The sequence below is a fragment of the Aquarana catesbeiana genome, linkage group LG09 (genome assembly GCF_042186555.1).
Source record: "Aquarana catesbeiana isolate 2022-GZ linkage group LG09, ASM4218655v1, whole genome shotgun sequence".
In the NCBI taxonomy this organism is placed as follows: Eukaryota; Metazoa; Chordata; class Amphibia; order Anura; family Ranidae; genus Aquarana; species Aquarana catesbeiana.
In genome coordinates, this window is record NC_133332.1 from 316,478,117 (window position 1) to 316,505,277 (window position 27,161).

General features: G+C 47.2%; 1 protein-coding gene across 5 annotated transcripts in view; it reads left to right on the forward strand.

Moving 5' to 3' along the window:
• The first annotated feature begins 1,047 nt into the window (after positions 1 to 1,047).
• Positions 1,048 to 27,161, forward strand: part of TTC16 (tetratricopeptide repeat domain 16) — a 49,391-nt gene continuing 23,277 nt past the window's right edge. Inside the window, exons 1-7 of one of the 5 annotated variants that reach the window (XM_073600722.1) lie at positions 1,048 to 1,427; positions 5,784 to 5,969; positions 6,004 to 6,511; positions 9,464 to 9,642; positions 11,770 to 11,860; positions 17,055 to 17,198; positions 22,902 to 23,002. In XM_073600722.1, coding sequence (XP_073456823.1) covers positions 6,470 to 6,511; positions 9,464 to 9,642; positions 11,770 to 11,860; positions 17,055 to 17,198; positions 22,902 to 23,002 — 557 coding nt within the window. In that variant the 5' untranslated portion in view covers positions 1,048 to 1,427; positions 5,784 to 5,969; positions 6,004 to 6,469. Of the gene's footprint in view, positions 1,428 to 5,783; positions 6,512 to 9,463; positions 9,643 to 11,769; positions 11,861 to 17,054; positions 17,199 to 22,901; positions 23,003 to 27,161 lie in introns of all 5 variants that reach the window. The other 4 variants (XM_073600723.1, XM_073600724.1, XM_073600725.1 and 1 more) reach the window with 4 other exon arrangements.

Consider the following 27,161-nt stretch of genomic DNA (forward strand, 5'->3'; position numbering starts at 1 on the left):
ACAGTGATAGACAGCTCCTAGGGGTCCTTCCAGGGTGTCCATCTAAACAGGCACAGTGATAGACAGCTCCTAGGGGTCCTTCCAGGGTGTCCATCTAAACAGGCACAGTGATAGACAGCTCCTAGGGGTCCTTCCAGGGTGTCCATCTAAACAGGCACAGTGATAGACAGCTCCTAGGGGTCCTTCCTGGGTGTCCATATAAACAGGCACAGTGATAGACAGCTCCTAGGGGTCCTTCCAGGGTGTCCATCTAAACAGGCACAGTGATAGACAGCTCCTAGGGGTCCTTCCAGGGTGTCCATCTAAACAGGCACAGTGATAGACAGCTCCTAGGGGTCCTTCCAGGGTGTCCATCTAAACAGGCACAGTGATAGACAGCTCCTAGGGGTCCTTCCAGGGTGTCCGTGTAAACAGGCACAGTGATAGACAGCTCCTAGGGGTCCTTCCAGGGTGTCAGTGTAAACAGGCACAGTGATAGACAGCTCCTAGGGGTCCTTCCAGGGTGTCCATCTAAACAGGCACAGTGATAGACAGCTCCTAGGGGTCCTTCCAGGGTGTCCATCTAAACAGGCACAGTGATAGACAGCTCCTAGGGGTCCTTCCAGGGTGTCAGTGTAAACAGGCACAGTGATAGACAGCTCCTAGGGGTCCTTCCAGGGTGTCAGTGTAAACAGGCACAGTGATAGACAGCTCCTAGGGGTCCTTCCAGGGTGTCCATCTAAACAGGCACAGTGATAGACAGCTCCTAGGGGTCCTTCCAGGGTGTCAGTGTAAACAGGCACAGTCAAAGACAGCTCCTACTGGTCCTTCCAGGGTATTTGTGTAAACAGGCACAGTGATAGACAGCTCCTAGGGGTCCTTCCAGGGTGTCCGTGTAAACAGGCACAGTGATAGGCAGCTCCTAGGGGTCCTTCCATGGTTTATGTGTACACAGGCACAGTGATAGGCAGCTCCTAGGGGTCCTTCCATGGTTTATGTGTACACAGACACAGTGATAGACAGCTCCTAGGGGTCCTTCCAGGGTGTCCGTGTAAACAGGCACAGTGATAGACAGCTCCTAGGGGTCCTTCCATGGTTTATGTGTACACAGGCACAGTGATAGACAGCTCCTAGGGGTCCTTCCATGGTTTATGTGTACACAGGCACAGTGATAGGCGGCTCCTAGGGGTCCTTCCATTGGTTTATGTGTACACAGGCACAGTGATAGACAGCTCCTAGGGGTCTTTCCAGGGTTTCTGTAAACAGGCACAGTGATAGGCAGCTCCTAGGGGTCCTTCCATGGTTTCTGTGTAAACAGGCACATTAAAGGACAGCCACTAAGGGTCCTTACAGTCAGGACTGGTTTCCATGACAACAATGTAACTTTCTCACCAACATGGAGATAGTGAGATGAAGTTGGACACATTAGAGGAGCCTCCAGATATCGTGTGAGTGAGATGTGATGTTATGTGATGTCATGTGATGTGTGATGTCATGTGATATGTGATGTCATGTGATGTGTGATGTCATGTGATGTGTGGAGACAGGCAGAGCGAAGGACAGACACTGGGGATGTGTATAGTGATCTCCCCTCCCCCCATGTCACTATAGTGTGGCAGTTCACTTCCCAGCCCCATATCTCCAGTTATACATAGTAGGTGAGGCTGAAAAAAGACACAAGTCCATCCATTGTGTGTGATTATGTGTCAGTATTACATTGTATATCCCTGTATGTTGTGGTCGTTCAGGGGATTATCTAAAAGTTTCTTGAAAAACTATCGATGCTCCTCACTGAGACCACCGCCTGTGGAAGGGAATTCCACATCCTTGCCGCTCTTACAGTAAAGAACCCTCTACGTAGTTTAACCACTTAAGGACTTAAGTTTTTTTTTTTTTTGCTAGAAAATTACTTAGAACCTCCAAACATTATACATTTTTTTTCCCTAACACCCTAGAGGATAAAATGGCGGTCGTTGCAATACTTTCTGTCACACCGTATTTGCGCAGCCGTCTTACAAGCGCACTTTTTTTGGAAACAAATACACTTTTTTTGAATTAAAAAATAAGACAACAGTAAAGTTAGCCCCATTTTTTTTTTTTTTTTTTTTTTTAGTATTGTGAAAGATAATGTTACGCCGAGTAAATTGATACCCAACATGTCACGCTTCAGAATTGCGCCCCGCTCGTGGAATGGCGACAAACTTTTACCTTTAAAAATCTCCATAGGCGACGTTTTAAAAAAATTTCTACAGGTTACATGTTTTGAGTTACAGAGGAGGTCTAGGGCTGGAATTATTGCTCTCGCTCTACCGATCGCGGCGATACCTCACATGTGTGGTTTGACCACCGTTTTCATATGCGGGCGCTGCTCACGTAGGCGTTCGCTTCTGCACGCAAGCTCGGCGGGACCTTTTATTTTTTATTTTTACACTTTTTTTTTTTAAATTGTGTCACTTTTATTCCTATTACAAGAAATGTAAACATCCCTTGTAATAGGAAAAAAAAAGCATGACAGGTCCTCTTTAAAGTGGAGCTCCACCCACTTTTACAACTCTTCAGCATCCCTCACTAAACTGTGCACTGTAAACGAATTGGATATATATATATATATATATTTTTTTTTTTTCTCAGCACCTCCTGTATATCTGCTGTATTCATTTTTCACTTCCTCCTCCCTGGCCGCGGCCCATCGCATCATTTCCTGTTTGCAATACCTTCTGGGAAGGGGTGGCAACTTCCTCTGACACTGCCGTTGCTATGGAAACCTGACCTGAAACCTATTCCACTGCTTGTGCTGCACTGAGCATGTGCGAGATCTGCAAGGATGAGATCCAGGAAGAAATACAAGTCTGGCTTCAGATGCCCACACTTAAGATGGCTGCGGCCTGCTGGAAGTTTATAAAATAACAAAACAGACCTTAGTTTACAGACTAACTTTACTAGAATACATGAAGCTTGTGTATTATAGGGGTATTTTTATTTAAAAAGTATCATTTCGACCGGAACACCCCTTTAATTTGAGATCTGGGGGGTCAAAAAGACGTCGCATCTCATATTTACACTAAAATGCAATTTAAAAAAAAATTGTTATTTAAAATTTTTTTTTTTTTTTTTTTAATTGTCCCTTTAAGAGCTATGGGTGGAAGTGACGTTATGACGTCGCTTCCGACCCTGCAGTGATATGGAGATGGGTCTTCCCTCTCACTCGTCTCCATGCCAAAGAAGGAAGAACGTCCGATCGCCTCCGCCGCTCCAGTAAGCAGCGGAGGGCACCGGAGCGCGGCGGGTGGGGTGCCCTCTCCCGCCGCCAATAAAAGTGATCTTGCGGCGAATCCGCTGCAGAGACCACTTTTATCTCAAAGCAGGCTGCCAGCCGAACACGGGGATACTGTGTTCGGCGTGCGGCGGTCCGGAAGTGGTTAAGGTTAAACCTCTTTACTTCTAATTTTAATGAGTGGCCACGAGTCTTGTTAAACTCTCTTCTGCGGAAAACTTTCCTTCCTATTGTGGGGTCACCAGTCCGGTATTTGTATATTGTGGGGTCAGCAGTCCGGTATTTGTATATTGTGGGGTCACCAGTCCGGTATTTGTATATTGTGGGGTCACCAGTCCGGTATTTGTATATTGTGGGGTCACCAGTCCGGTATTTATATATTGTGGGGTCACCAGTCCGGTATTTATATATTGTGGGGTCACCAGTCCGGTATTTGTATATTGTGGGGTCAGCAGTCCGGTATTTGTATATTGTGGGGTCAGCAGTCCGGTATTTGTATATTGTGGGGTCAGCAGTCCGGTATTTGTATATTGTGGGGTCACCAGTCCGGTATTTGTATATTGTGGGGTCACCAGTCCGGTATTTGTATATTGTGGGGTCACCAGTCCGGTATTTATATATTGTGGGGTCACCAGTACGGTATTTGTATATTGAAATCATATCCCCTCTCAAGCGTCTCTTCTCCAGAGAGAATAAGTTCAGAGCTCACAACCTTTCCTCATAACTAAGATCCTCCAGACCCTTTATTAGCTTTGTTGCCCTTCTTTGTACTCGCTCCATTTCCAGTACATCCTTCCTGAGGACTGGTGCCCAGAACTGGACAGCATACTCCAGGTGCGGCCGGACCAGAGTCTTGTAGAGCGGGAGAATTATCGTTTTTATCTCTGGAGTTGATCCCCTTTTTAATGCCAATATTCTGTTTGCTTTGTTAGCAGCAGCTTGGCATTGCATGCCATTGCTGAGCCTATCATCCACTAGGACCCCCAGGTCCTTTTCCATCCTAGATTCCCCCAGAGGTTCTCCCCCCAGTCTATAGATTGCATTCAGATTTTTACCACCCAAATGCATTATTTTACATTTTTCTACATTGAACCTCATTTGCCATGTAGTCGCCCCTCCCCCATTAATTTGTTCAGATCTTTTTGCAAGGTTTCCACATCCTGCGGAGAAGTTATTGCCCTGCTTAGCTTAGTATCGTCTGCAAATACAGAGATTGAACTGTTTATCCCATCCTCCAGATCGTTTATAAACAAATTAAATAGGATTGGTCCCAGCACAGAACCCTGGGGAACCCCACTACCCACCCCTGACCATTCCGAGTACTCCCCATTTATCACCACCCTCTGAACTCGCCCTTGTAGCCAGTTTTCAATCCATGTACTCACCCTATGGTCCATGCCAACGCACCTTATTTTGTACAGTAAACGTTTATGGGGAACTGTGTCAAATGCTTCAAAATCCACATACACCACGTCTACGGGCCTTCCTTTATCTAGATGGCAGTGCGGTTTCCAGCCCCGCCCAAGTGGGAGTGCGGTTTCCAGCCCCGCCCAAGTGGGAGTGCGTTTTCCAGCCCCGCCCAAGTGGCAGTGCGGTTTCCAGCTCCGCCCAAGTGGGAGTGCAGTTTCCAGCGCCGCCCAAGTGGCAGTGCGGTTTCCAGTCCCGCCCAAGTGTGAGTGCTGTTTCCAGTCCCGCCCAAGTGGGAGTGCGGTTTCCAGCTCCGCCCAAGTGGGAGTGCGGTTTCCAGCTCCGCCCAAGTGGGAGTGCGGTTTCCAGCTCCGCCCAAGTGGGAGTGCGGTTTCCAGCTCCGCCCAAGTGGGAGTGCGGTTTCCAGCTCCGCCCAAGTGGCAGTGCGGTTTCCAGCCCCGCCCAGGTGTGATTGCGGTTTCCAGCCCCGCCCAGGTGTGAGTGCGGTTTCCAGCCCCGCCCAGGTGTGAGTGCGGTTTCCAGCCCCGCCCAGGTGTGATGGCTGTTTCCAGCCCCGCCCAAGTGGGAGTGCGTTTTCCAGCCCCGCCCAAGTGGGAGTGCGTTTTCCAGCTCCGCCCAAGTGGGAGTGCGGTTTCCAGCCCCGCCCAAGTGAGAGTGCAGTTTCCAGCTCCGCCCAAGTGGGAGTGCGGTTTCCAGCCCCGCCCAAGTGGCAGTGCAACTTCCAGTCCCCCCCCCAGTGGCAGTGCAGTGAAGTTTTCAGACCCATATCTCCAGTGGCAGTGCAATCCCCCCCCTCCCCCTTCTCCTTTACAGCCAAGGAGCCGCCATCTTGGTCTCTGTCTGATCTGCCCTTGCCATGGTGCTGCAAATGTGATCAGTTACAACACCAGCCCTTTGTTGGCACAACAGTTCAGATGAGAGCACAAGCAACTGTGATTATCATCATTCACAGCATGCAACTGTTTTGGGAAAATGTTAAATCGATGGGTTTAGTTCCACGCTAACCAATAAAGCTGAAATCCGGGCACAAAAAATGTTCGTTTAAATATATTCCTCAATTGCTACAAATAATATAAGTGAATAAGGATATCACTTTCTACAGGTGACAGATGATGTGACAGCAGAGAGGATCCCCAGCAACAGAAGAGGTGACAGCAGAGAGGATCCCCAGCAACAGAAGAGGTGACAGCAGAGAGGATCCCCAGCAACAGAGAGGAGGTGACAGCAGAGAGGATCCCCAGCAACAGAAGAGGTGACAGCAGAGAGGATCCCCAGCAACAGAGAGGAGGTGACCGCAGAGAGGATCCCCAGCAACAGAGGAGGTGACAGCACAGAGGATCCCCAGCAACAGAGGAGGCGACAGCAGAGAGGATCCCCAGCAACTGAAGAGGTGACAGCAGAGAGGATCCCCAGCAACAGAGGAGGTGACAGCAGAGAGGATCCCCAGCAACAGAGGAGGTGACAGCAGAGAGGATCCCCAGCAACAGAAAAGGTGACAGCAGAGAGGATCCCCAGCAACAGAGGAGGCGACAGCAGAGAGGATCCCCAGCAACAGAGGAGGCGACAGCAGAGAGGATCCCCAGCAACTGAAGAGGTGACAGCAGAGAGGATCCCCAGCAACAGAAAAGGTGACAGCAGAGAGGATCCCCAGCAACAGAGGAGGTGACAGCAGAGAGGATCCCCAGCAACAGAAAAGGTGACAGCAGAGAGGATCCCCAGCAACAGAGGAGGTGACAGCAGAGAGGATCCCCAGCAACAGAGGAGGTGACAGCAGAGAACTCTCCAGCAATGGAGGAGGTGACAGCAGAGCGTTCTCCAGCAACAGAAGAGGTAAGTGTCACTTGTCACAGTCAGATGGAAGATTTAGATGTTTTTTTTTATTCAGTCATCCCACGATTGCTCCTTGTTCAGTGTTGTCACCCTCTGATCTGGGTAATCAGGCTCCTTTTGCTATCTGTGTCCCCGATGGTGAGATTTCCCTTCATTTCCTGTCCCATAGCCAAAACAGGAAGTAGGAGGAAATCCCTCTAAAAGTGAGGGAATCCCAGAACCAGTGTCCCTATTGGAGGATTTCCCCTCTACTCCTGTTCTGGTGACAACCCAAAGTTTTTAATTTTTGTCAACGGGACAAATAGAGAGGATGACTCTTATCTTTACCCTGTCCAAAATTTAAAAAAAAAAATTTTTTTTGCCTTTTTAGTTACACTTAAATACCGCTGTAAACAGTTTCTTGTTATTGGAAACCTTGTGTGTTTAAAATGTAAAGGTTCAAGGTCAGAAAAGTTCAATAGAAGACTTGGCAGTGCAGCTCCTGGTGGTGGGGGAGGTAAGTATTTGTGTCCAGGAGTTTGTTTAGTGACCCTCTTCAGTCTTGCACAGGTTGTAGCGGTTCCTCTTCTGGACTGAAACGGCTTCCTCTGATTTCCCTGCACACTGTGAGCCTCTCACCATGTGCATTAGAAGCTCCAGCAAGTCAGCGAGAGGCCCGCCTCGTTTCCTGGCTGAAGGACGTCCAGCATCATCTAGCCTAGAGCTCAAAATTTCAAGTCCTGAGTTACTAGTCAGGCCTTAAGAGTTACTCACCACCGGTTGCCCCACCCGACCTCTACCCTGCCCCGCCCCTAATTCCACCTCTAAACACGCCCTCATAAATTATCTCATGAAATGACACCGTTAAATGTTTTATGCAGAATTAAGTTACAAAAAGAAATATTAACAACAACTTTAACAATATTAGCATAAAGCATATCGGTATTCATCAGTGCCGCCTCATCAGTGTCCTATCAGTGCTGCCTTATCAGTGGCCAGCAGTGCCGCTTCAACAGTGGCCATTAGCCTCACCAGTGTCCTATCAGTGCAGCTTATTAGTGCTGCCTTATCAGTGGCCATTAATGCTGCTTAATCAGTGCTTATCACTGCAGCCTTATCAGTGCTTATCAATGCAGTCTCATCAGTGCCCATCAATGCCGCCTCATGAGTGCCCATCAATGCCGCCTCATGAGTGCCCATCAATGCCGCCTCATGAGTGCCCATCAATGCCGCCTCATGAGTGCCCATCAATGCCGCCTCATGAGTGCCCATCAATGCCGCCTCATGAGTGCCCATCAATGCCGCCTCATGAGTGTATATCCTCCAGTATATAGCCCCAGTATATCCGATCAGCCCCTACCCTGTCCACCTTTAGGAGATCCCTGAAAACTCATTTATTCAGGGAAGCCTATCCCACACCCACCTAACTGTCCCTGAGCCACCCCCATCAAATCATTCTTTGCAGCTATTACCTTTTGTACCACCACCCCCTCCCTTTTAGAATGTAAGCTCTACGAGCCGGGCCCTCCTGTACCTTTTTGTATTGAACTGTACTGTAATTGTGTTGTCCCTCTTATACATTGTAAAGCGCTGCGTAAACTGTTGGCGCTATATAAATCTCGTATAATAATAATAATAAGTGCCCATCAATGCCGCCTCATGAGTGCCCATCAATGCAGCATTCTCAGTGCCCATCAATGCAGCATTCTCAGTGCCCATCAATGCAGCATTCTCAGTGCCCATCAATGCAGCATTCTCAGTGCCCATCAATGCAGCATTCTCAGTGCCCATCAATGCAGCATTCTCAGTGCCCATCAATGCAGCCTCATCAGTACCCCTCAATATAGCCTCATCAGTGCCCGTCAATGCAGCCTCATCAGTGCCCGTCAATGCAGCCTCATCAGTGCCCGTCAATGCAGCCTCATCAGTGCCCGTCAATGCAGCCTCATCAGTGCCCGTCAATGCAGCCTCATCAGTGCCCGTCAATGCAGCCTCATCAGTGCCCGTCAATGCAGCCTCATCAGTGCCCGTCAATGCAGCCTCATCAGTGGCCATCAATGCAGCCTCATCAGTGGCCATCAATGCAGCCTCATGAGTGCCCATCAATGCTGCCTCATCCTGTCCCATAAGTGCACCCTCATCGTTGCCCATCAATGCCGCCTCATTAGTGGCCATCAGTGCCCTCTCATCAATGCCCATCAGTGCAGCCTATCACTGCATGGGGATCATAGGGAGGAATCGGGAGGAGCAGATCTCCTGTTGTGACACAGCTTGGATCTGAAACGCCGGCCGCTGTCAAACAAGGTCCCGCCTCCTGGACTGGCTCCTATGATAGACGGCACAATGGTTCAATTTTCCGGCATTGGACCAGTGTGCTATCTATCACAGGAGCCGGTTTAGGAGGCGGGACTTTGACAGCGGCCGGCGTTTCAGATCCAAGTCACAGCGGGAGATTCTTTGTCTGTGTGATCCTCTCGGCTCTCCTCCTGATAGTCTCCTGGCTGATCGCTTCGGCGGTGCGGCCTTTTTCACAGGGCATCAGGGGAGCTATTACCTCCCCCCCCTCCCCCCCCACACACACACACACACCCGGCTCAGTCTGCCCCTGCTCCACACTCAGCTTATTTCCACTTGCGATCGGGCGAGTGGAAATTTTGAGGGCTGATCTAGCCCTTTTCCTCCCCATCGGACTGTCCCTGGCCCCACCCCTTCCATTTATTGGATATCAGCTCTTCCAATCAAAGAGGCTCAGCACCACATGTGGGCATTACGATGCAAATACAGCCTGCCTAGGCACACCCTCTCCTCCAGACTGACATCCACCCGTCAAGACATTTTTTTTGTATTTGCATAACCCCTCCCCAGAGCCCGCCCCCCTGGTCGTATCACAGCTAAGGGGCGACCACGCTACAGTCTCATTGTGATTGGTGACCTCTGAGCTCCACCCACTCAGGTCTCATCGTCTTCCCGCAGGTGTCCGGTCATCTCTTCTGCACAGCGGTCAGCGAGGAGAAGCTGCAAGAAGCGCGTCAGAAATCGCAGAGAAGGATATTCGGCTCCAGCCGAGCGTTTCTGGCCTTGGATGTCCAACCCCATCAGTCCCATCAGTCCCATCCCTACCAGGAGATTGTACAGAGGAGGATGGAGGAGCAGTAAGTTTCTATAGATGATAATAAAAGTATTTCTGGGGAAGAATCATTGCTTTTCAGGTGTGTTTTTTTTTTTTTTTTTGTTTTTTTTTTTTTGTTTTTTTTTTTTTTTATTCCACACAAACTTTATTACAGTCTGTGTTGTCTAAAGGAGCCCCCCCCGATAGCCGTAAAACCAAACAGGGCTTCTAACTCGTCCCCGTCTTCCAATTCCGACCAGGATCGTCCGCCCTGTCTGTTCTCACCTGCTGGACTACAGAAAAACCCCTCCTTTATGTTATGGGGTTGAGAAGTGGCGGAGGTGTTCTGTAGTCCAGCAGATGAGGCCTGAAAACAACACTTGGGGTTTCAGGACAGGCAGGGTTGGTTGATTTACTAAAGGCGAATAGACGGTGCGCTCTGCAAGTGCAGTTGCTCCAGAGCTTAGTAAATGGGGTAAAGCTTCACTTTGCAAAGAATACCCAATCACATGCAAGGAAAATATTAAAAAAAACAGCATTTTAGATTGCCAATGATTGGATGATAGAAATCCCCCCATTTACTAGGATCTAGAGCCGGGAACTTTCTAAACAAAGGGCCGTGTTACTGTTCTTCAGACTTTACTGTGGCCATCGGGAATAGGAAATGTCCCAACATCAGTTGGAGAAAAACAATGCCCTATCCTTGGTCTTGTTGGTAGGAATAGTGCCCCATCATTGGTGTCATTGGGAGGAATAGTGCCCCATCATTGGTGTCATTGGGAGGAATTGTGCCCCATCATTGGTGTCATTGGGAGGAATTGTGCCCCATCATTGGTGTCATTGGGAGTACTTGTGCCCTATTGTTGGTGTCATTGGGAGGAATTGTGTCCTATTGGAGTCATTGGGAGGAATTGTGCCCCATCATTGGGAGGAATAGTGCTCCATCATTGGTGTCATTGGGAGTACTTGTGCCCCATTGTTGGTCTCGTTGGTAGGAATTGTGCCCCATCGTTGGTGTCATTGGGAGGAATTGTGCCCCATCATTGGTGTCATTGGGAGGAATTGTGCCCCATCGTTGGTGTCATTGGGAGGAATTGTGCCCCATCATTGGTGTCATTGGGAGGAATTGTGCCCCATCGTTGGTGTCATTGGGAGGAATTGTGCCCCATCGTTGGTGTCATTGGGAGGATATGTGCCCCATCGTTGGTGTCATTGGGAGGATATGTGCCCCATCGTTGGTGTCATTGGGAGGATATGTGCCCCATCGTTGGTGTCATTGGGAGGATATGTGCCCCATACTTGTCAGTGAATTAAATAGTGCCCCATCATTAGTATCAGTGGGAGGAATAGTGCCCCATCATTGGTGTCATTGGGAGGAATTGTGCCCCATACTTGGTGTCAGTGAATTAAATAGTGCCCCAAGGGCCATATAAAAGCAAACAAAGGGCTGCAGTTTGGGGACCATTGATTTAGAGCAACTGCACTTGCAGTGCACAGAATATTTTCCTTTAGTAAACCAACCTGATTGTGTTGTCAGCATCAGACAAGAAGTAAAGAGCTCATTGGATGTTTATCTAAACAGGTATTTTTCCCGTACTAAAGAGACAAAACATGGGGGGGGATTGTAATACAGAGATGTACATAATAAGTAGAAATATTAGAACTGAGAGAACATTTTTTTTCAATTTGGATAAAGTAAGGGAGGGTTATAACCCCTGTCGGTTTTTGTCCCCATTGGGGAGATTTCTCTTCACTTCCTGTCCCACAGATGTAACAGGAAGTGAGAGAAAATCCCTCCCAAAGTGACTGTCACCAGAACTAGTGTCCCCGTTGAATGATTTCTGCTCTGGTGGCAACCAAAAGTTTAGAGTTTTCTTTCACTTTTAGTGATAATGGTGAAATAGAGGAGGGTGAATTTCCCTAACGGGGACACAGACAGCACTAAAAAAAAAAACCTGACAGGGATTCTTATCCCTCTCCACTCTATTCAATATTTAATAAAAAAAAAAAAAAAGTTCTACCTATACTTATAATTAAACTTCTTTGGAACTAACCAATAAGATGATCTGAAAGGTCACCTGTAAGAAAACATGGGAGTCTGCCATTGCTGTTCTTCTACAATTCCGGACGCCTGGCTGTTATCCTGACATTTCTAATCGCATTCTTGCAGCTCTGAGCGAGGCCGGCACTTCCTGTCACAGGGGGGATGGGAGAAAGCCGTCATCTCATTCACCAAGGCTATAAATCTGTGTCCGGAAAAGGTACAAATGGCTCTGAAGCTTTATTATGGCATTGTAGATGTTTTATGAGGTGTGTGTATATTATGTATGGAATCTATACCCATCAGCCATGACTTTTTGACCACCCACCTAACACTGAGTAGGTCTCCCTTTCCTGACCCTTCCAGACATGGACTCCACTAGACCTCTGAAGGTACGCTGTGATATCTGAACATCAAGCCGTCACTAGCAGATCCTTTAAGTCCTGTAAGTTGGAATGTGGGGCCTCCATGGATCAGATTTGTTTTTCCAAGCACATCCCACATATGCTCGATTTGGATATGAGATCTGGAGAACTTGAAGGCCAAGTCAATATCTCCAACTCATCGTTGTCTTCTTCAAACCATTCTTGCAGTGTGGCAGGACCCATTATCCCACTTCCATCAGGGAATACCGTTTCCATGGTGTACCAACAATGTTAAGGTAGGTGGTACGTGTCAAAGTAACATCTACATGAATGGCAGGAGCCAAGGTTTTCCCAGCAGAACATTGCCCAAAGCGTCACACTGTCTCCACCGGATGGTCTTCTTCCCATACTGCACCCTGCTGCCATCTCTTCCCCAGGTAAGTGACGCACCCGGCCATCCACATGATGGAAAAGAAAACGTGATTTATCAGACCAGGCCACCTTCTTCCATTGTTTTGGGGTCCAGTTATGAGGCTCACATACCCATTGTAGGCACTTTTGGCTGTGAACACGGGTCAGCATGGGCACCCTTACCGATCTGCGACTACACAATCCTATACACAACAAACTGTGATGCTCTGTGTGTTCTTTCTATCAGAACCAGCATTAAGCTTTCCAGCAATTTGAGCTCCAGGAGCTCTTCTATTGGATCGGACTACATGGGCCAGCCTCTCCCCCCTCCCCACCTTCATAAATGAGCCCCCCAACCTCCATCAATGAGCCTTCCCTCCCCCACCTCCATCAATGAGCCTTCCCTCCTCACCTCCGTCAATGAGCCTTCCCTCCCCCACCTCCATCAATGAGCCTTCCCTCCCCACCTCCATCAATGAGCCTTCCCTCCCCCACCTCCATCAATGAGCCTTCCCTCCCCCACCTCCATCAATGAGCCTTCCCTCCTCACCTCCGTCAATGAGCCTTCCCTCCCCCACCTCCATCAATGAGCCTTCCCTCCCCACCTCCATCAATGAGCCTTCCCTCTCCCACCTCCGTCAATGAGCCTTCCCTCTCCCACCTCCGTCAATGAGCCTTCCCTCTCCCACCTCCGTCAATGAGCCTTCCCTCCCCACCTCCGTCAATGAGCCTTCCCTCCCCACCTCCATCAATAAACCTTCCCTCCCCCACCTCCGTTAATGAGCCTTCCCTCCCCACCTCCATCAATGAGCCTTCCCTCCCCACCTCCATCAATGAGCCTTCCCTCCCCACCTCCATCAATAAACCTTCCCTCCCCCACCTCCATCAATGAGCCTTCCCTCCCCACCTCCATCAATAAACCTTCCCTCCCCACCTCCATCAATGAGCCTTCCCTCCCCACCTCCATCAATGAGCCTTCCCTCCCCACCTCCATCAATAAACCTTCCCTCCCCACCTCCATCAATGAACCTTCCCTCCCAACCTCCATCATTCAGCCTTTCCTCCCCACCCCCATCATTGAGCCTTATCTCCCCCACCTCCATCAACGAACCTTCCCTCCCACCTCCATCAATGAGCCTTCCCTCCCCCACCTCCATCAATGAGCCTTCCCTCCCCACCTCCACCATTCAGCCTTCCCTCCCCACCTCCACCATTCAGCCTTCCCTCCCCACCTCCATCATTGAGCCTCCCCTCCCCCACCTCCATCATTGAGCCTCCCCTCCCCCACCTCCATCATTGAGCCTTCCCTCCCAACCTCCATCATTCAGCCTCCCCTCCCCCACCTCCATCAATGAACCTTCCCCCCCACCTCCATCAATGAGCCTTCCCTCCCCCACCTCCATCAATGAACCTTCCCTCCCCACCTCCATCATTGAGCCTCCATTATTGAACCTTCCCTCCCCACCTCCATCAATGAGCCTTCCCTCCCCCACCTCCATCAATAAGCCTTCCCTCTCCACCTCCATCAATGAACCTTCCCTCCCCACCTCCATCAATGAACCTTCCCTCTCCACCTCCATCAATGAACCTTCCCTCCCCACCTCCATCAATGAACCTTCCCTCCCCACCTCCATCAATGAACCTTCCCTCCCCACCTCCATCAATGAGCCTTCCCTCCCCCACCTCCATCAATGAGCCTTCCCTCCCCCACCTCCATCAATAAGCCTTCCCTCTCCACCTCCATCAATGAACCTTCCCTCCCCACCTCCATCAATGAACCTTCCCTCCCCACCTCCATCAATGAGCCTTCCCTCCCCCACCTCCATCAATGAGCCTTCCCTCCCCCACCTCCATCAATAAGCCTTCCCTCTCCACCTCCATCAATGAACCTTCCCTCCCCACCTCCATCAATGAACCTTCCCTCCCCACCTCCATCAATGAACCTTCCCTCCCCACCTCCATCAATGAACCTTCCCTCCCCACCTCCATCAATGAACCTTCCCTCCCCACCTCCATCAATGAACCTTCCCTCTCCACCTCCATCAATGAACCTTGGCTGCCCATCACCCTATCACCAGTTGGCCAGTTTTTCTTCCTTGGACCACTTCTGGTCGGTCCTGACCACTGCAGAAGAGGAACGTCCCACAAGAGCTGCATTTTTGGAGTTGCTCTGTCCCCGTCGTCTTACGATTTGCCCCTTGTAAAAGTCCCTCCAATCCTTACACTTGTCCATTTTTTTTTTCTGCTTTCAAAACATCAACTTCAGGGACAACATGTTCACTTCACTGCCTAATATATCTCACCCACTTTCAGGTGCCATTGTAATGAGATAATCAGTGTTCTTCACTTCGCCTTGCAGTGGTCAGAACGTTATGGCTGATCAGTATAAAGTACATTAAGATGGGTTTTTGTCATACAGAATATATATTTATGATCAGAATAAAATATATGTAAACCCAAATAATAAACCTCCATGTGTACTGTTAATGCCCTACCTCTGGGCTATAGTTTTTGTTTTTATGTACCTATGAATGTTTAAAGAAAAAAATCAAAGCAGTTATGGCTGCAAAATTCACCTTCAATCCAGGGTTGTCCACTGCAGTACCACTTCTTTGCCACAAGATGCCCCCAGTTCTTTGCATGGCTTAACTCAGCCGGGGGTTTATTTACTAAAGGCAAGTGAAGTTGCAGGGCGCGACATTATGACGTCACGCCCGGGCCGGGGGAAGTAAACAAAGCCTGGGACGCGGGCCGAGAGAGTTTATTTAAATTTTTTTTTGATCTCGGCCTTTCCAGCCTGAAGGCGAAATGTGGGGGTCATATAGACCTCAGATCTTTCCATAAAGAGGACCTGTCAAGCACTATTCCTATTACAAGGGGTGTTTACACTCCTTGTAATAGGAATAAAAGTGATCAAATTTTTTTTTTATAAAGAGAAAGTGTAAAAAAAAAAAAAAAAAAAAGAATAAAAAAAAGTTCAAAGCGTCCGCATGCTCGCGCACAGAAGCGAACGCATACGTAAGTCGCGCCCCCACATATGTAAGCCCCGTTCAGACCACACATGTGAGGTATCGCCGCGTGCGTTAGAGCAAAAGCAACAATTCTAGCCCAAGACCTCCTCTGTAACTCTAAACATGTAACCTGTAAAAAGTTTTAATGCAACGCTTATGGAGATTTTTATAAGTACGGAAGTTTGGCGCCATTCCACGAGCGTTCGCAATTTTAAAGCGTGACATGTGAGGGATCTATTTACTCGGCGTAACATCGTCTTTCACATTATACAAAAAAAATCGGGCTAACTTTACTGTTTTTTGTTTTCTTTTTAACCACTTCAGCCCCGGACCATTTGGCTGGCTAAAGACCAGAGCACTTTTTGCAATTCGGCGCTGCGTCGCTTTAACTGACAATTGTGAGGTCATGTGATGTTGCTCCCAAACAAAATTGACGTCCTTTTTTCCCCACGAATAGAGCTTTCTTTTGGTGGTGTTTGATCGCCTCCTGCGTTTTTTTTTTTTTTGCGCTATAAACAAAAAATAGCGACAATTTTGAAAAAAAATCAATATTTTTTACTTTTTGCTATAATAAATATCCTCCAAAAAAATATATAAAAAAACATTTTTTTTTCCTCAGTTTAGACCGATACGTATTCTTCTACATATTTTTGTTAAAAAAAATCGCAATAAGCGTTTATACATTGGTTTGCGCAAAAGTTATAGCGTCTACAAAATAGGGGATAGATTTATGGCATTTTTATTAATTATTTTTTTTTTTTTTTTACTAGTTATGGCGGCGATCTGCGATTTTTATCATGACTGTGACATTATGGCGGACAGATCGGCCACTTTTGGCGCTATTTTGGGACCATTCACATTTATACAGCGATCAGTGCAATTAAAAATGCATTGATTACTGTGTAAATGTGACTGGCAGTATAGGGGTTAACCAGGAGGGGGAGCTGAAGGGTTTAAGTGTGTCCTAGGGAGTGATTCTAACTGTGTGGGGGGGAGGGGCTACGTGTGACACGACACTGATCACCGCTCCGAATTACAGGGAGCTGTGGTCAGTGTCATTAGGCAGAATGGGGAGATGCTTGTTTACATCCCGCGGTCGGACTCGTGGAGCTCGCGGCGGGCACGCACGCGTGCCTGCTATCCGGACCTCGCGAGATCACGTACAATAACGTGATTTCCGCAGCGGAGTGAAACTGCGGCGGCTGGTCCGCAAGCGCTTAATTCATGAAACTGTTTTTTTTTTTTTCCAAAAAAAAAAAAACGCGTTTGAAAAATCGTTGCAAAAATACTGTGTGACATAAAATAGTTGCAACGACCACCATTTTATTCCAGAGGGTCTCTGCTAAAAAAAAAAAACCCCTATATAATGTTTGGTGGTCCTAAGTAATTTTCTAGGAAACAAAAAATTTTTGATGTAGGAGCGAAGTGCCAGAATTGGCCCAGATGGGAAGTGGTTAAAGGCTTTTTTTTTTTTTTTTTTGGATGCCCACAGAGGGAAAAAGTTTGCACCACCACCAATATCACTGGGGGGGGGGGAGGGGTTCACATCAACAGCATGTCACTTCCCTCCATAAATGTATTCTTCCATAATGGCCCCCTTGTGATAACACACACACTTGTGTCGCAGATGGAGCTCTATGTCAAGAGAGCCGACGCGTTTCTTCAGCTCGGTGACTTCCAGTCTGCAGCCGTCAACCTTCAGAAAGCCTGTTCTGGATCCGACCCTCCAGGAGAGCACGTCGAACTGCTGGCAACCACATACTACCTGCAGGTGAGAGCGAACGAATCCTCCCGGCCACGTGGATTGGATTAGAAATCTGTGTGGTACGATCTCAGCAGGCGATAGACCTCCTGCTCCCTTGTCACTTCGTCTCCAGGACTCCCCCCGAGCCTCTCCCATTCTATGTAACTCCCTACCGCAATCCGTCCAACTATCTCCTACTCTGTCCACTTTTAGGCGATCCCTGAAAACCCTTCTGTTCGGAGAAGTCTATCCCACCTCCACCTAACAACTGTATTTTCACTTTCTCCATCTGCCCCCCCCCCCCCATAGTTGTTTTACCTTTTTGTATCTCTTAACACTCCCATCTAACGAGCCGGGGCCCTCTGATTCCTCCTGCATTGTATTGCAACTGTCTGCCCTCATGTTGCAAACCGCTGTGCAAATTGTTGGGGCTCCAGTGCCGGGACAAGGTCATCCAGCGCCCTGGGCAAAAAAATGCCAAACCGCGCCCCCCCCCCCTTTTTCCCTTAGGGTTAGAGCGCCCCCCATCCCTGCAATAAACCATTGCGCCGGGGGCTACTGCCCCTCCTGCCCCTGGGTCCAGCCCGGCCCTGGACCCGAGGGGCAGGAGCCCGGTCCAGGCCCTGGTTGGCGCTATATCCGTAGGAGGCGGATTTACTAAAGGCAAATAGACTGTGGACTTTGCAAGTGCAGTTGCACTCATTTTTCCCGGAGCTTAGTGGATGTGCTGAGGCTTTGCTGATTCCCATAACCCAATCATTTGCAAGCAAAAATGCTGTTTTTTTTTTTTTTTTCCTTGCACCTGATTGGGTATTGTTTACAAAGTGAAGCTTCACCGCATTCATTAACCGCTTCAGCCCCGGAAGATTTTACCCCCCCCCCTCTTCCTGACCAGAGCACTTTTTGCGATTCGGCACTGCGTCACTTTAACCACTTAAGCCCCGGAAGATTTTACCCCCCCCTCTTCCTGACCAGAGCACTTTTTGCGTTTCGGCACTGCGTCACTTTAACCACTTAAGCCCCGGACCATTTTGCTGGCCAAAGACCAGAGCACTTTTTTTGCGATTCGGCACTGCGTCGCTTTAACTGACACTTTGCGCGGTCGTTGCGGCGTTGCACCCACACAAAATTGACGCCCTTTTTTTTTTCCCCCCACAAATAGAGCTTTCTTTTGGTGGTATTTGATCACCTCTGCGGTTTTTTTTGCGCTATAAACAAAAAAAGAGCGGCAATTTTGAAAAAAAACACAATATTTTTTTACTTTTTTTTTGCTATAAAAAATATCCCCCAAAAATATATATATACATTTTTTTTTTCCCCTCAGTTTAGACCGATATGTATTCTTCTACATTATTCTAGAAACAAAACAAAAAATCGCAATAAGCGTATATTGATTGGTTTGCGCAAAAGTTATAGCGCCTACAAAATGGGGGGGATAGTTTTATGGCATTTTTATTATTAATTTTTTTTTTTTTTATTAGCAATGGCGGCGATCTGCGATTTTTATCGGGACTGTGACATTATGGCGGACACATCGGACACTTTTGACACTATTTGTCACTATGTCCTGTGACAGTGCTCAGGCCTATTGATTGGCTGCTACAGCCCATTGCTGTCACATGGGAGGAAGTCACATGCCCCTCCATACCCACACCTCCCAACTTTTTGAGATGGGAATGAGGGACACCTATCAGCAAAATTATGCAGGGCGTAGGACACACCCCTTGCCACGCCCCTTAAAGGAGAATTGTTTTAAAAAAAACAAGATTGGTTAAACCCACAAGTGCTTTTATTTTTTTTTACCACTACTATTCCTTTATATTGGCTTTTGGAATTTACAAATGCAGCAATTTAGAACTCAGATGAAAGGTTTAGCGCCAGGAAACACTTTTTGATAGATAAAAAGTAAATTTTATATACATCTATATAGATTAGACCAAAATTAGGGACAAATGAGGAGGAAAGAGGGATGGAGGGACATTGCTCCAAATCAGGGACAGTCCCTCGAAATCAGGTAATTAAAAAAAACAAGATTAGTTAAACCCACAAGTGCTTTTTTTTACCACTACTATTCCTTTATATTGGCTTTTGCAATTTACAAATGCAGCCATTTAAAAATTGGATGAAAGGTTTAGACCTGGAAAACACTTTTTGATAGATAAAAAGTGCATTTTATATACAACTATATAGATCAGACCAAATTCAGGGACAAATGAGGAGGAATGAGGGACAGAGGGACAGTCCCTCGAAATCAGGGACAGTTGGGAGCTATGCCTACCCAGAAGGAGCTTCTACTGTGATGGCGGATGGATCAGTGTGGGGGGGGGACACTGGCACAGTGAGTATCCATGTGCTGCTCCCCCACTTTTTTTTGTTACTTTTCCCTATATGAACAAGATGACAGGGGCTCTTTAACTTAAAGTGTTTGTTAAGCCACACTAAACTGTATACACCATCAGCACTGCCTCCTATTGCAGTGCCCCCCCCCCCCCTTTGATTTATAAAAAATAAATTTTGCAAATACCTAATTTCACAGCCCAGATTGCGATCACATGACTGGCCAGCTTTCCTGCTGTGAGAGATACAGGGGGCGGGGCTGAGATTCCCCTGCTGACGTCAGTCTGGAGGAGAGGTGGAGAGGGCTGGCTGGTCATGTGATCGCAATGAGGAAATGAGGTATTTGCAGCATTTATATTTATAAATCACACACAGAGGGGGACACTGCATGCAATAGGAGGCAGTGCTGATGGTCCCCAAAAGTCCTGCTTTTCTGGGGGTTTTTTCGCCTTCCTCTGGATCAACTGTGGGTATAGGATTGGGTATATGGGATTGTTTTTTGTAATGGTTGAACTAAATGGTCTTTTTTCAACCTGACTAACTATGTAACTATGATGGTGTATACAGGTTAGTGTTATGAGAGCAGCAAGGGGTGGGGGGGAGGGGTGGCACTGTCACGAGCAGAGAGTGGAGGGGGGAGGAGGAGGACACAGAGAGGAGTGGAGCAGAGAGGAGACAGATAGGAGGCTGCGAATGACGGAGGAACATAAACTGACCACGGTGTCAGGGCTCAGCAATCATCATACACCGTGGTCAGTTTACAGAGGGGAGAAACTGGCAGGATCAGCCAGGGTTTTTTTTTTAGGTGTTACAGGGGGCCAAATGACACAGGACAAGCACTGTGTCATATAACATGCCTTAAAGGAGCAGGATCCATTTTTTCCTTTTGGTTAGCAAACAGTTTAAGCAGCATGTTTTCAAAATGTGGAGTAATACATAAGTATTTAGAAGGAACCCATGCAAACACAGGGTGAGCATAAGGCCTCATGCACACAGGACGTTTTTAAAGCTGCTTTTAGGGGCATCTGGCGTTTTTTTTTTTTAACTACCTGTGGACTCTCCTCCATGTTAGCCTATGTGTCCATACACAGATAGGCTTTCAGAGGAGTTTGGAGGCATAAGCGTTTAGGGGCAGTAAAACAACCGACTGCCAGTGCGTCCAGGAGCAGAAGCTGTTGGCTGTCAAAATGCCGCTGAGCTTTTAGCCGCGTTTTGGTGTTTTTTTTACATTAAAGGGAGTGTTTTTACTGTAAAAAAAAAAAAAAAAAAAAGGTAAAAACCGCTAACGTGGCTAAACGCCTGTAAAAGCTATTCAAAAACGCAGCTAAAAGCGCGGGTTTTAATGCTGCTTTTTTTCCTGGCAGCAGCGATGGCGTTTTTTTTAAACGTCCTGTGTGCATATGAGGCCTTAAACGCCATGAAAACTGTGTCTTTGTATATGGTATATCCTTCCTGCACCATTTATGAGAGGCTCTTGACAAAAAAAGTAATTGTTATTCAGTATAATTTACTAACAATGGTTAACTCTGATCTCCAGCTTTAGTTTCAGTTTAAATAATTTGTGCGGGCCAAGCTGGCCCAAATGAACTATTTGTCTTACTAACGTGCAGCCGCTGGGTGTGCTGTATAAACTGTTTATAGCTGAGGCTCTGTATACAGTATACAGCTCTGTGTGTCCAGGTGTGAGATGAGACCTTCCTGTCTCACATTCAGAACAAAATAGCTAATCGGTCTAAGCGGCATTCAGCCATTCATAGGCAGCTTTGTATTCTATCAAATACAAAGCTTCCTCTAATCGGCTGAGTCGGAGATTGTGACATCATCAGCCTGCATCTCCAAGTAGGGTTGCCTCCTGCCCGGGAACCACCCAGACAGTCCGGGTTTTGCATCATGTGTCCAGGTTACAGACTGACTGAAACATTATTGAAACAGGAATGTGGCCCAGAACAGGGCCTGACCGGAGGGTGAGGGGCACTATGTGCACCGCATTGCTATTATCTTTGGAGCGCCCAAAGGTGTCCCAGGTCTGTTATAATCCTGTAGTGTCAGGGCCGTTTTTAAGGCAGGGCAAAAGGGGCAGCTGCCCTGGGTCCTGTCATTGTTGTGGGACCCAAAGCAGCTGCCTCATACTTGCCAACTATCCTGGTTTAAATTCCCTCGTCCCTTGAGGTGGATATGACCCCTGAGGTCATATCCACAGTAATCTCTAGCAGCCAATCCACAAGCAGAAATCATGTGCTGTAACCTGTAGCAACTAATCAGTGAGCCGTAATGTGTGCTGTAACCTCTAGCAACCAGTCAGTGAGCGGTAATGATACACTATAGCCTCTGGCAACCAATCGCAATCGCTGCCTGATCTGATTCGGCAAACTGATTTTGAGTCTAGCTGCTATTTATTGTATGTCTCAGAGCAGGTGGAGAGCGAAGCTGCATGGAAGAGGGGGCCCAAGAAAAGTTTTGCCCAGGGTCCAATCAATATTAAAGACGGCCCTGTGTAAAATATATATATATATAAAATTCTGTGCGCCGCTAAAGTGTTTGGGTTTGGCTTAACTCAGCCAATCAAAGGAATCTTTGTATTCATTAATAGAATACAAAGCTGCCTATGAATGTCTTGAGCGCCGTTCATACCCAATGCTATTTTTTTTTTCTCGGGTGCGAGGCAGGGAGGTCTCATCTCACACGCAGAACACAGAGCTGTATACTGTATGTAGCCTCAGCTATATACAGTCTATACAGCACACCCAGCAGGTGCACGTGTTAGCGAGGGAAACTGTTTGGGCCAAGCTGACTCAAACAAACCATCTGTAAACTAAAGTTGGAAATGAGCCTTAAAATTGCCATGATAAGTGCTTATATGCTAATGTTAGGCTCAAGATATAGCAAGCTTACTTTCTAGAATGACTTTGCAGATGATATATTATTAGAACAAATGTTTCTCTCCTGGAATCTTCTTGGTGTAGTCTGTAGAGAGACAGTTAGTCTTCTAATATTCTATAAAGCCAAGTCTAGGTCACGGTGAAGGTGAGAAGGTGTTCCAAAACAACAGAAATTAATGTCTCTTGTAATTGTTTATATGTGACTTGTGCAAATTCTTTGTATTACCATTTAGGATTTTAGGAGGTCCTACATGGCAACTGTCCTGGATTGAGGATCCTGGCCTGACCCTGGACTTGTTAAGGATCTCCAAGTCGAAATTTCTCTTCTTTCCATTTACTTTGTAGCTTTTCTACGTAAACTTTCCGCACCATCACTTGCATGCTCTCATGTCACATATAGATTGTATATCTGTATAACGCGCCTTCAGTGGTGTTCCTGGTACTTGTAGTGGCATTATTGTATTTAATGGTTTTTATATGTCCTCCCTGATCTGGTGTGGCCGTCACTCTGCAGGGACAGAGCCTGTTGGAGCAGATGTGCCCTATGGAAGCCATGGAGTGCTTCACCCGAGCCGCGGAGCTCCAGCCACAAAACAGACATTATCACATGTACAGGTGAGACAATGTGCATTATGTGTACACGGAAAGGTTATTTAAAGTGCATCTTCACCCTCCAATCAAAATTTCCTCCTCTCCACAACATCAATATCGCTCCTTCTTTTTTTTTTTTTTTTTTTTTACTGAAAAGGGTTCAGTTCCACCCAGGGCTGGTGCAAGGATTTTTGACACCCTAGGCGAAACCTCTTTTTGCCTCTTCCCCATTGATTTCACCCCTGACTCCACCCCCTTATCCCTGCCCATGTATGCCCCACCTTTTAAATGAAGCACCCATAAAATGCTGCCTCACTAGCACCCTTTAAATGCCACCTCACCAGCGCCCATCAAATGTGGCCTCACCAGCGCCCATCAAATGTGGCCTCACCAGCGCCCATCAAATGCGGCCTCACCAGCGCCCATCAAATGCAGCCTCACCAGCGCCCATCAAATGTGGCCTCACCAGCGCCCATCAATGCAGCCTCACCAGCGCCCATCAAATGTGGCCTCACCAGCGCCCATCAAATGTGGCCTCACCAGCGCCCATCAAATGTGGCCTCACCAGCGCCCATCAAATGTGGCCTCACCAGCGCCCATCAAATGCGGCCTCACCAGCGCCCATCAAATGCGGCCTCACCAGTGCCCATCAAATGTGGCCTCACCAGTGCCCATCAAATGCGGCCTCACCAGTGCCCATCAAATGAAGCCTCACCAGCGCCCATAAAATTTACCCTACCAGCGCCCATTAAATGCAGCCTCACCAGCGCCCATCAAATGCAGCCTCACCAGCGCCCATCAAATGCAGCCTCACCAGCGCCCATCAAATGCAGCCTCACCAGCGCCCATCAAATGTGGCCTCACCAGCGCCCATCAAATGTGGCCTCACCAGCGCCCATCAAATGTGGCCTCACCAGCGCCCATCAATGCAGCCTCACCAGCGCCCATCAAATGTGGCCTCACCAGCGCCCATCAAATGTGGCCTCACCAGCGCCTATCAAATGTGGCCTCACCAGCGCCCATCAAATGCGGCCTCACCAGCGCCCATCAAATGTGGCCTCACCAGTGCCCATCAAATGTGGCCTCACCAGTGCCCATCAAATGCGGCCTCACCAGTGCCCATCAAATGAAGCCTCACCAGCGCCCATAAAATTTACCCTACCAGCGCCCATTAAATGCAGCCTCACCAGCGCCCATCAAATGCAGCCTCACCAGCGCCCATCAAATGCAGCCTCACCAGCGCCCATCAAATGCAGCCTCACCAGCGCCCATCAATGAATGTTTGTTTGCTTCCATTCATTCGGGAGTCGGGACAAAGACACATTCTTCCGCCACTGCGCCTCAGACACTTGGCACGAACGGAGCGGTGGCTGCCTGCTGATGGCTGGGACTTAGTTACTTGCTGCAGAGAGAAGAGAGTAGGAACCCCAGTGGTCGGGCGCCCTAGGCGGCTGCCTAGTTTGCCTGGTGGTAGCACCGGCCAAGGTCTCCCCTCCTATACACCACTTTTTCTCAAACAACTTTTTTTTTTTAATTCTTTTCAAAAGAAATTTTTTTTATTATTATTATTGCATTTTAGTGTAAATGTGAGGTCTGAGGTCTTTTTGATCCCCCAAATCTCATATTAAAGAGGTCCATTCCTTGTTTACACTCCTTGTCATAGGAATAAAAGTGACACAAATTTTTTTTTTCAAACTACTTTTTTTATTTTATTTTTTTTCAAAAGACATTTTTTTTTATTGCATTGTAGTGTAAATGTGAGATCTGAGGTCTTTTTGATCCCCCAAATCTCATATTAAAGAGGTCCATTCTTTGTTTACATTCCTTAATAGGAATAAAAGTGACATCATTTTTTTTTTTAAAGAACATTGTAAAAATAAAAAGTAAAATAAATAAGAAAAAAAAAAGTTTTTTAATGCGCCCTGTCCCGCCGAGCTCGGCGTGAGTAGCGCACTTTTTTTTGGAAAAAATACATATTATAATACATTTAATAATATTAATTAAAAAAATAAGACAACAGTAAAATTAGCCTAATTTTTTTTTTTTATATTGTGAAAGATAATGTTACGCCGAGTAAATAGATACCCAACGTGTCACGCTTCAAAATTGCGCCCGCTCGTGGAATGGCGACAAACTTTTATCCTTAAAAATCTCCATAGGTGACGTTTAAAAAAAAAATCTACAGGTTACATGTTTTGAGTTACAGAGGAGGTCTAGGGCTACAATTATTGCTCTCGCTCTACCGATCGTGGCGATACCTCACATGTGTGGTTTGACCACCGTTATCATATGCGGGCGCGATTTACGTATGCGCTCGCTTCTGCGCTCGAGCTCGGCGGGACGGGGCATGTTTAAAAAAAATTTTCTTTTTTTCTTATTTATTTTACCTTTTTTATTTTTACATAAAACAAAAAAAAAAAAAAACGCAATATTTTTTACTTTTTGCTATAATAAATATCCCCCAAAAATATATAAAAAAATATTTTTTTCCTCAGTTTAGGCCGATACGTGTTCTTCTATATATTTTTGGTAAAAAAAAAAAAAAAATCGCAATAAGCGATTATTGATCGGTTTACGCAAAAGTTATAGCATTTACAAAATAGGGGATAGTTTTATGGCATTTTTATTAATATTTTTTTTTTTTTTTTTTTTTTAAATGGTGGCGATCAGCGATTTTTATCGTGACTGCGACATTATGGCGGACACATCGGACATTTTTGACACATTTTTGACACATTTTTGGGACCATTGGCATTAATACAGCGATCAATGCTAAAAAATTGATTCTGCCTGTACGTGCCCTTATCATTAAAAAAAAAAAATGTCCCTTTTAAGAGCTGTGGGCGGAAGTGACGTTTTGACGTGGCTTCCGCCCTGCATTGTTATGGAGACGGGTGGGGCGGCCATCTTCCCCTCACTTGTCTCCATGCCCAGCAAGGGTGAAGATCCGATCGCCTCTGCTGCTGCCGATGACTCCGGTAAGCGGTGGAGGGCACCGGGAGGGAGGGGGGGTCTCTCCTGCCCCCGATTAAAAGTGATCTTGCGGCGGATTGCCGCAGAGACCACTTTTATCTGAAACTGAGCCGCTCACCGAAGAAGAGGATACCGGGGTTATGTCAGCTAGCTGCTGCCATAACAACGATACTCCTCTTTAAAGTACCGATGTATAACAACATAACAACATACCTCCCAACTTTCTGAGATGGGAATGAGGGACACCTATCGGCAAAAGCATGCAGGCATAGGACACACCCCTTGCCACGCCCCCTTAAAGGAGAATTGTACAAAAAACAATCAAGATTGGTTAAACTCACAAATGCTTTTTTTTTTTTTTATTACCACTACTATTCCTTTATATTGGATTTTGGACTTTACAAAGGCAGCAATTTAGAAATCAGATGAAATGTTTAGCACCGGGAAACACTTTTTGATAGATAAAAAGTAAATTTTATATACATCTATATAGATCAGACCAAAATGAGGGACAAATGGTGAGGAATGAGGGACAGAGGGACATTGCTCCAAATCAGGGACAGTCCGTCGAAATTGGGGACAGTCCGTCCAAATTGGGGACAGTCTGTCGAAATTGGGGACAGTCCCTCCAAATCGGGGACAGTCCCTCCAAATCAGGGACAGTCCCTCCAAATCGGGGACAGTCCGTCGAAATTGGGGACAGTCCGTCGAAATTGGGGACAGTCCGTCGAAATTGGGGACAGTCCGTCGAAATTGGGGACAGTCCGTCGAAATTGGGGACAGTCCGTCGAAATTGGGGACAGTCCGTCGAAATTGGGGACAGTCCGTCGAAATTGGGGACAGTCCGTCGAAATCGGGGACAGTCCGTCGAAATTGGGGACAGTCCCTCCAAATCAGGGACAGTCCCTCCAAATCAGGGACAGTCCCTCCAAATCGGGGACAGTCCGTCGAAATCGGGGACAAGTCCCTCCAAGTCGGGGACAGTCCCTCAAAATCAGGGACAGTTGGGGAGCTATGCTAAGAATACTAGTTGCCTGGCCGTCTCTGGCTTCAATGCTTTCCAAGTCACTGAGATGGGGGAAAAAAAAAGCTTAAAAAGTCAGAGTGAAGTCAACACTGGATCTGCATTCCAGGCATTGACTCAGAAAGCTCTGAAGGCACCGTATTTACCACGGCAGCCAGCATTTTCGGGAAGGAGGTGACTGATATG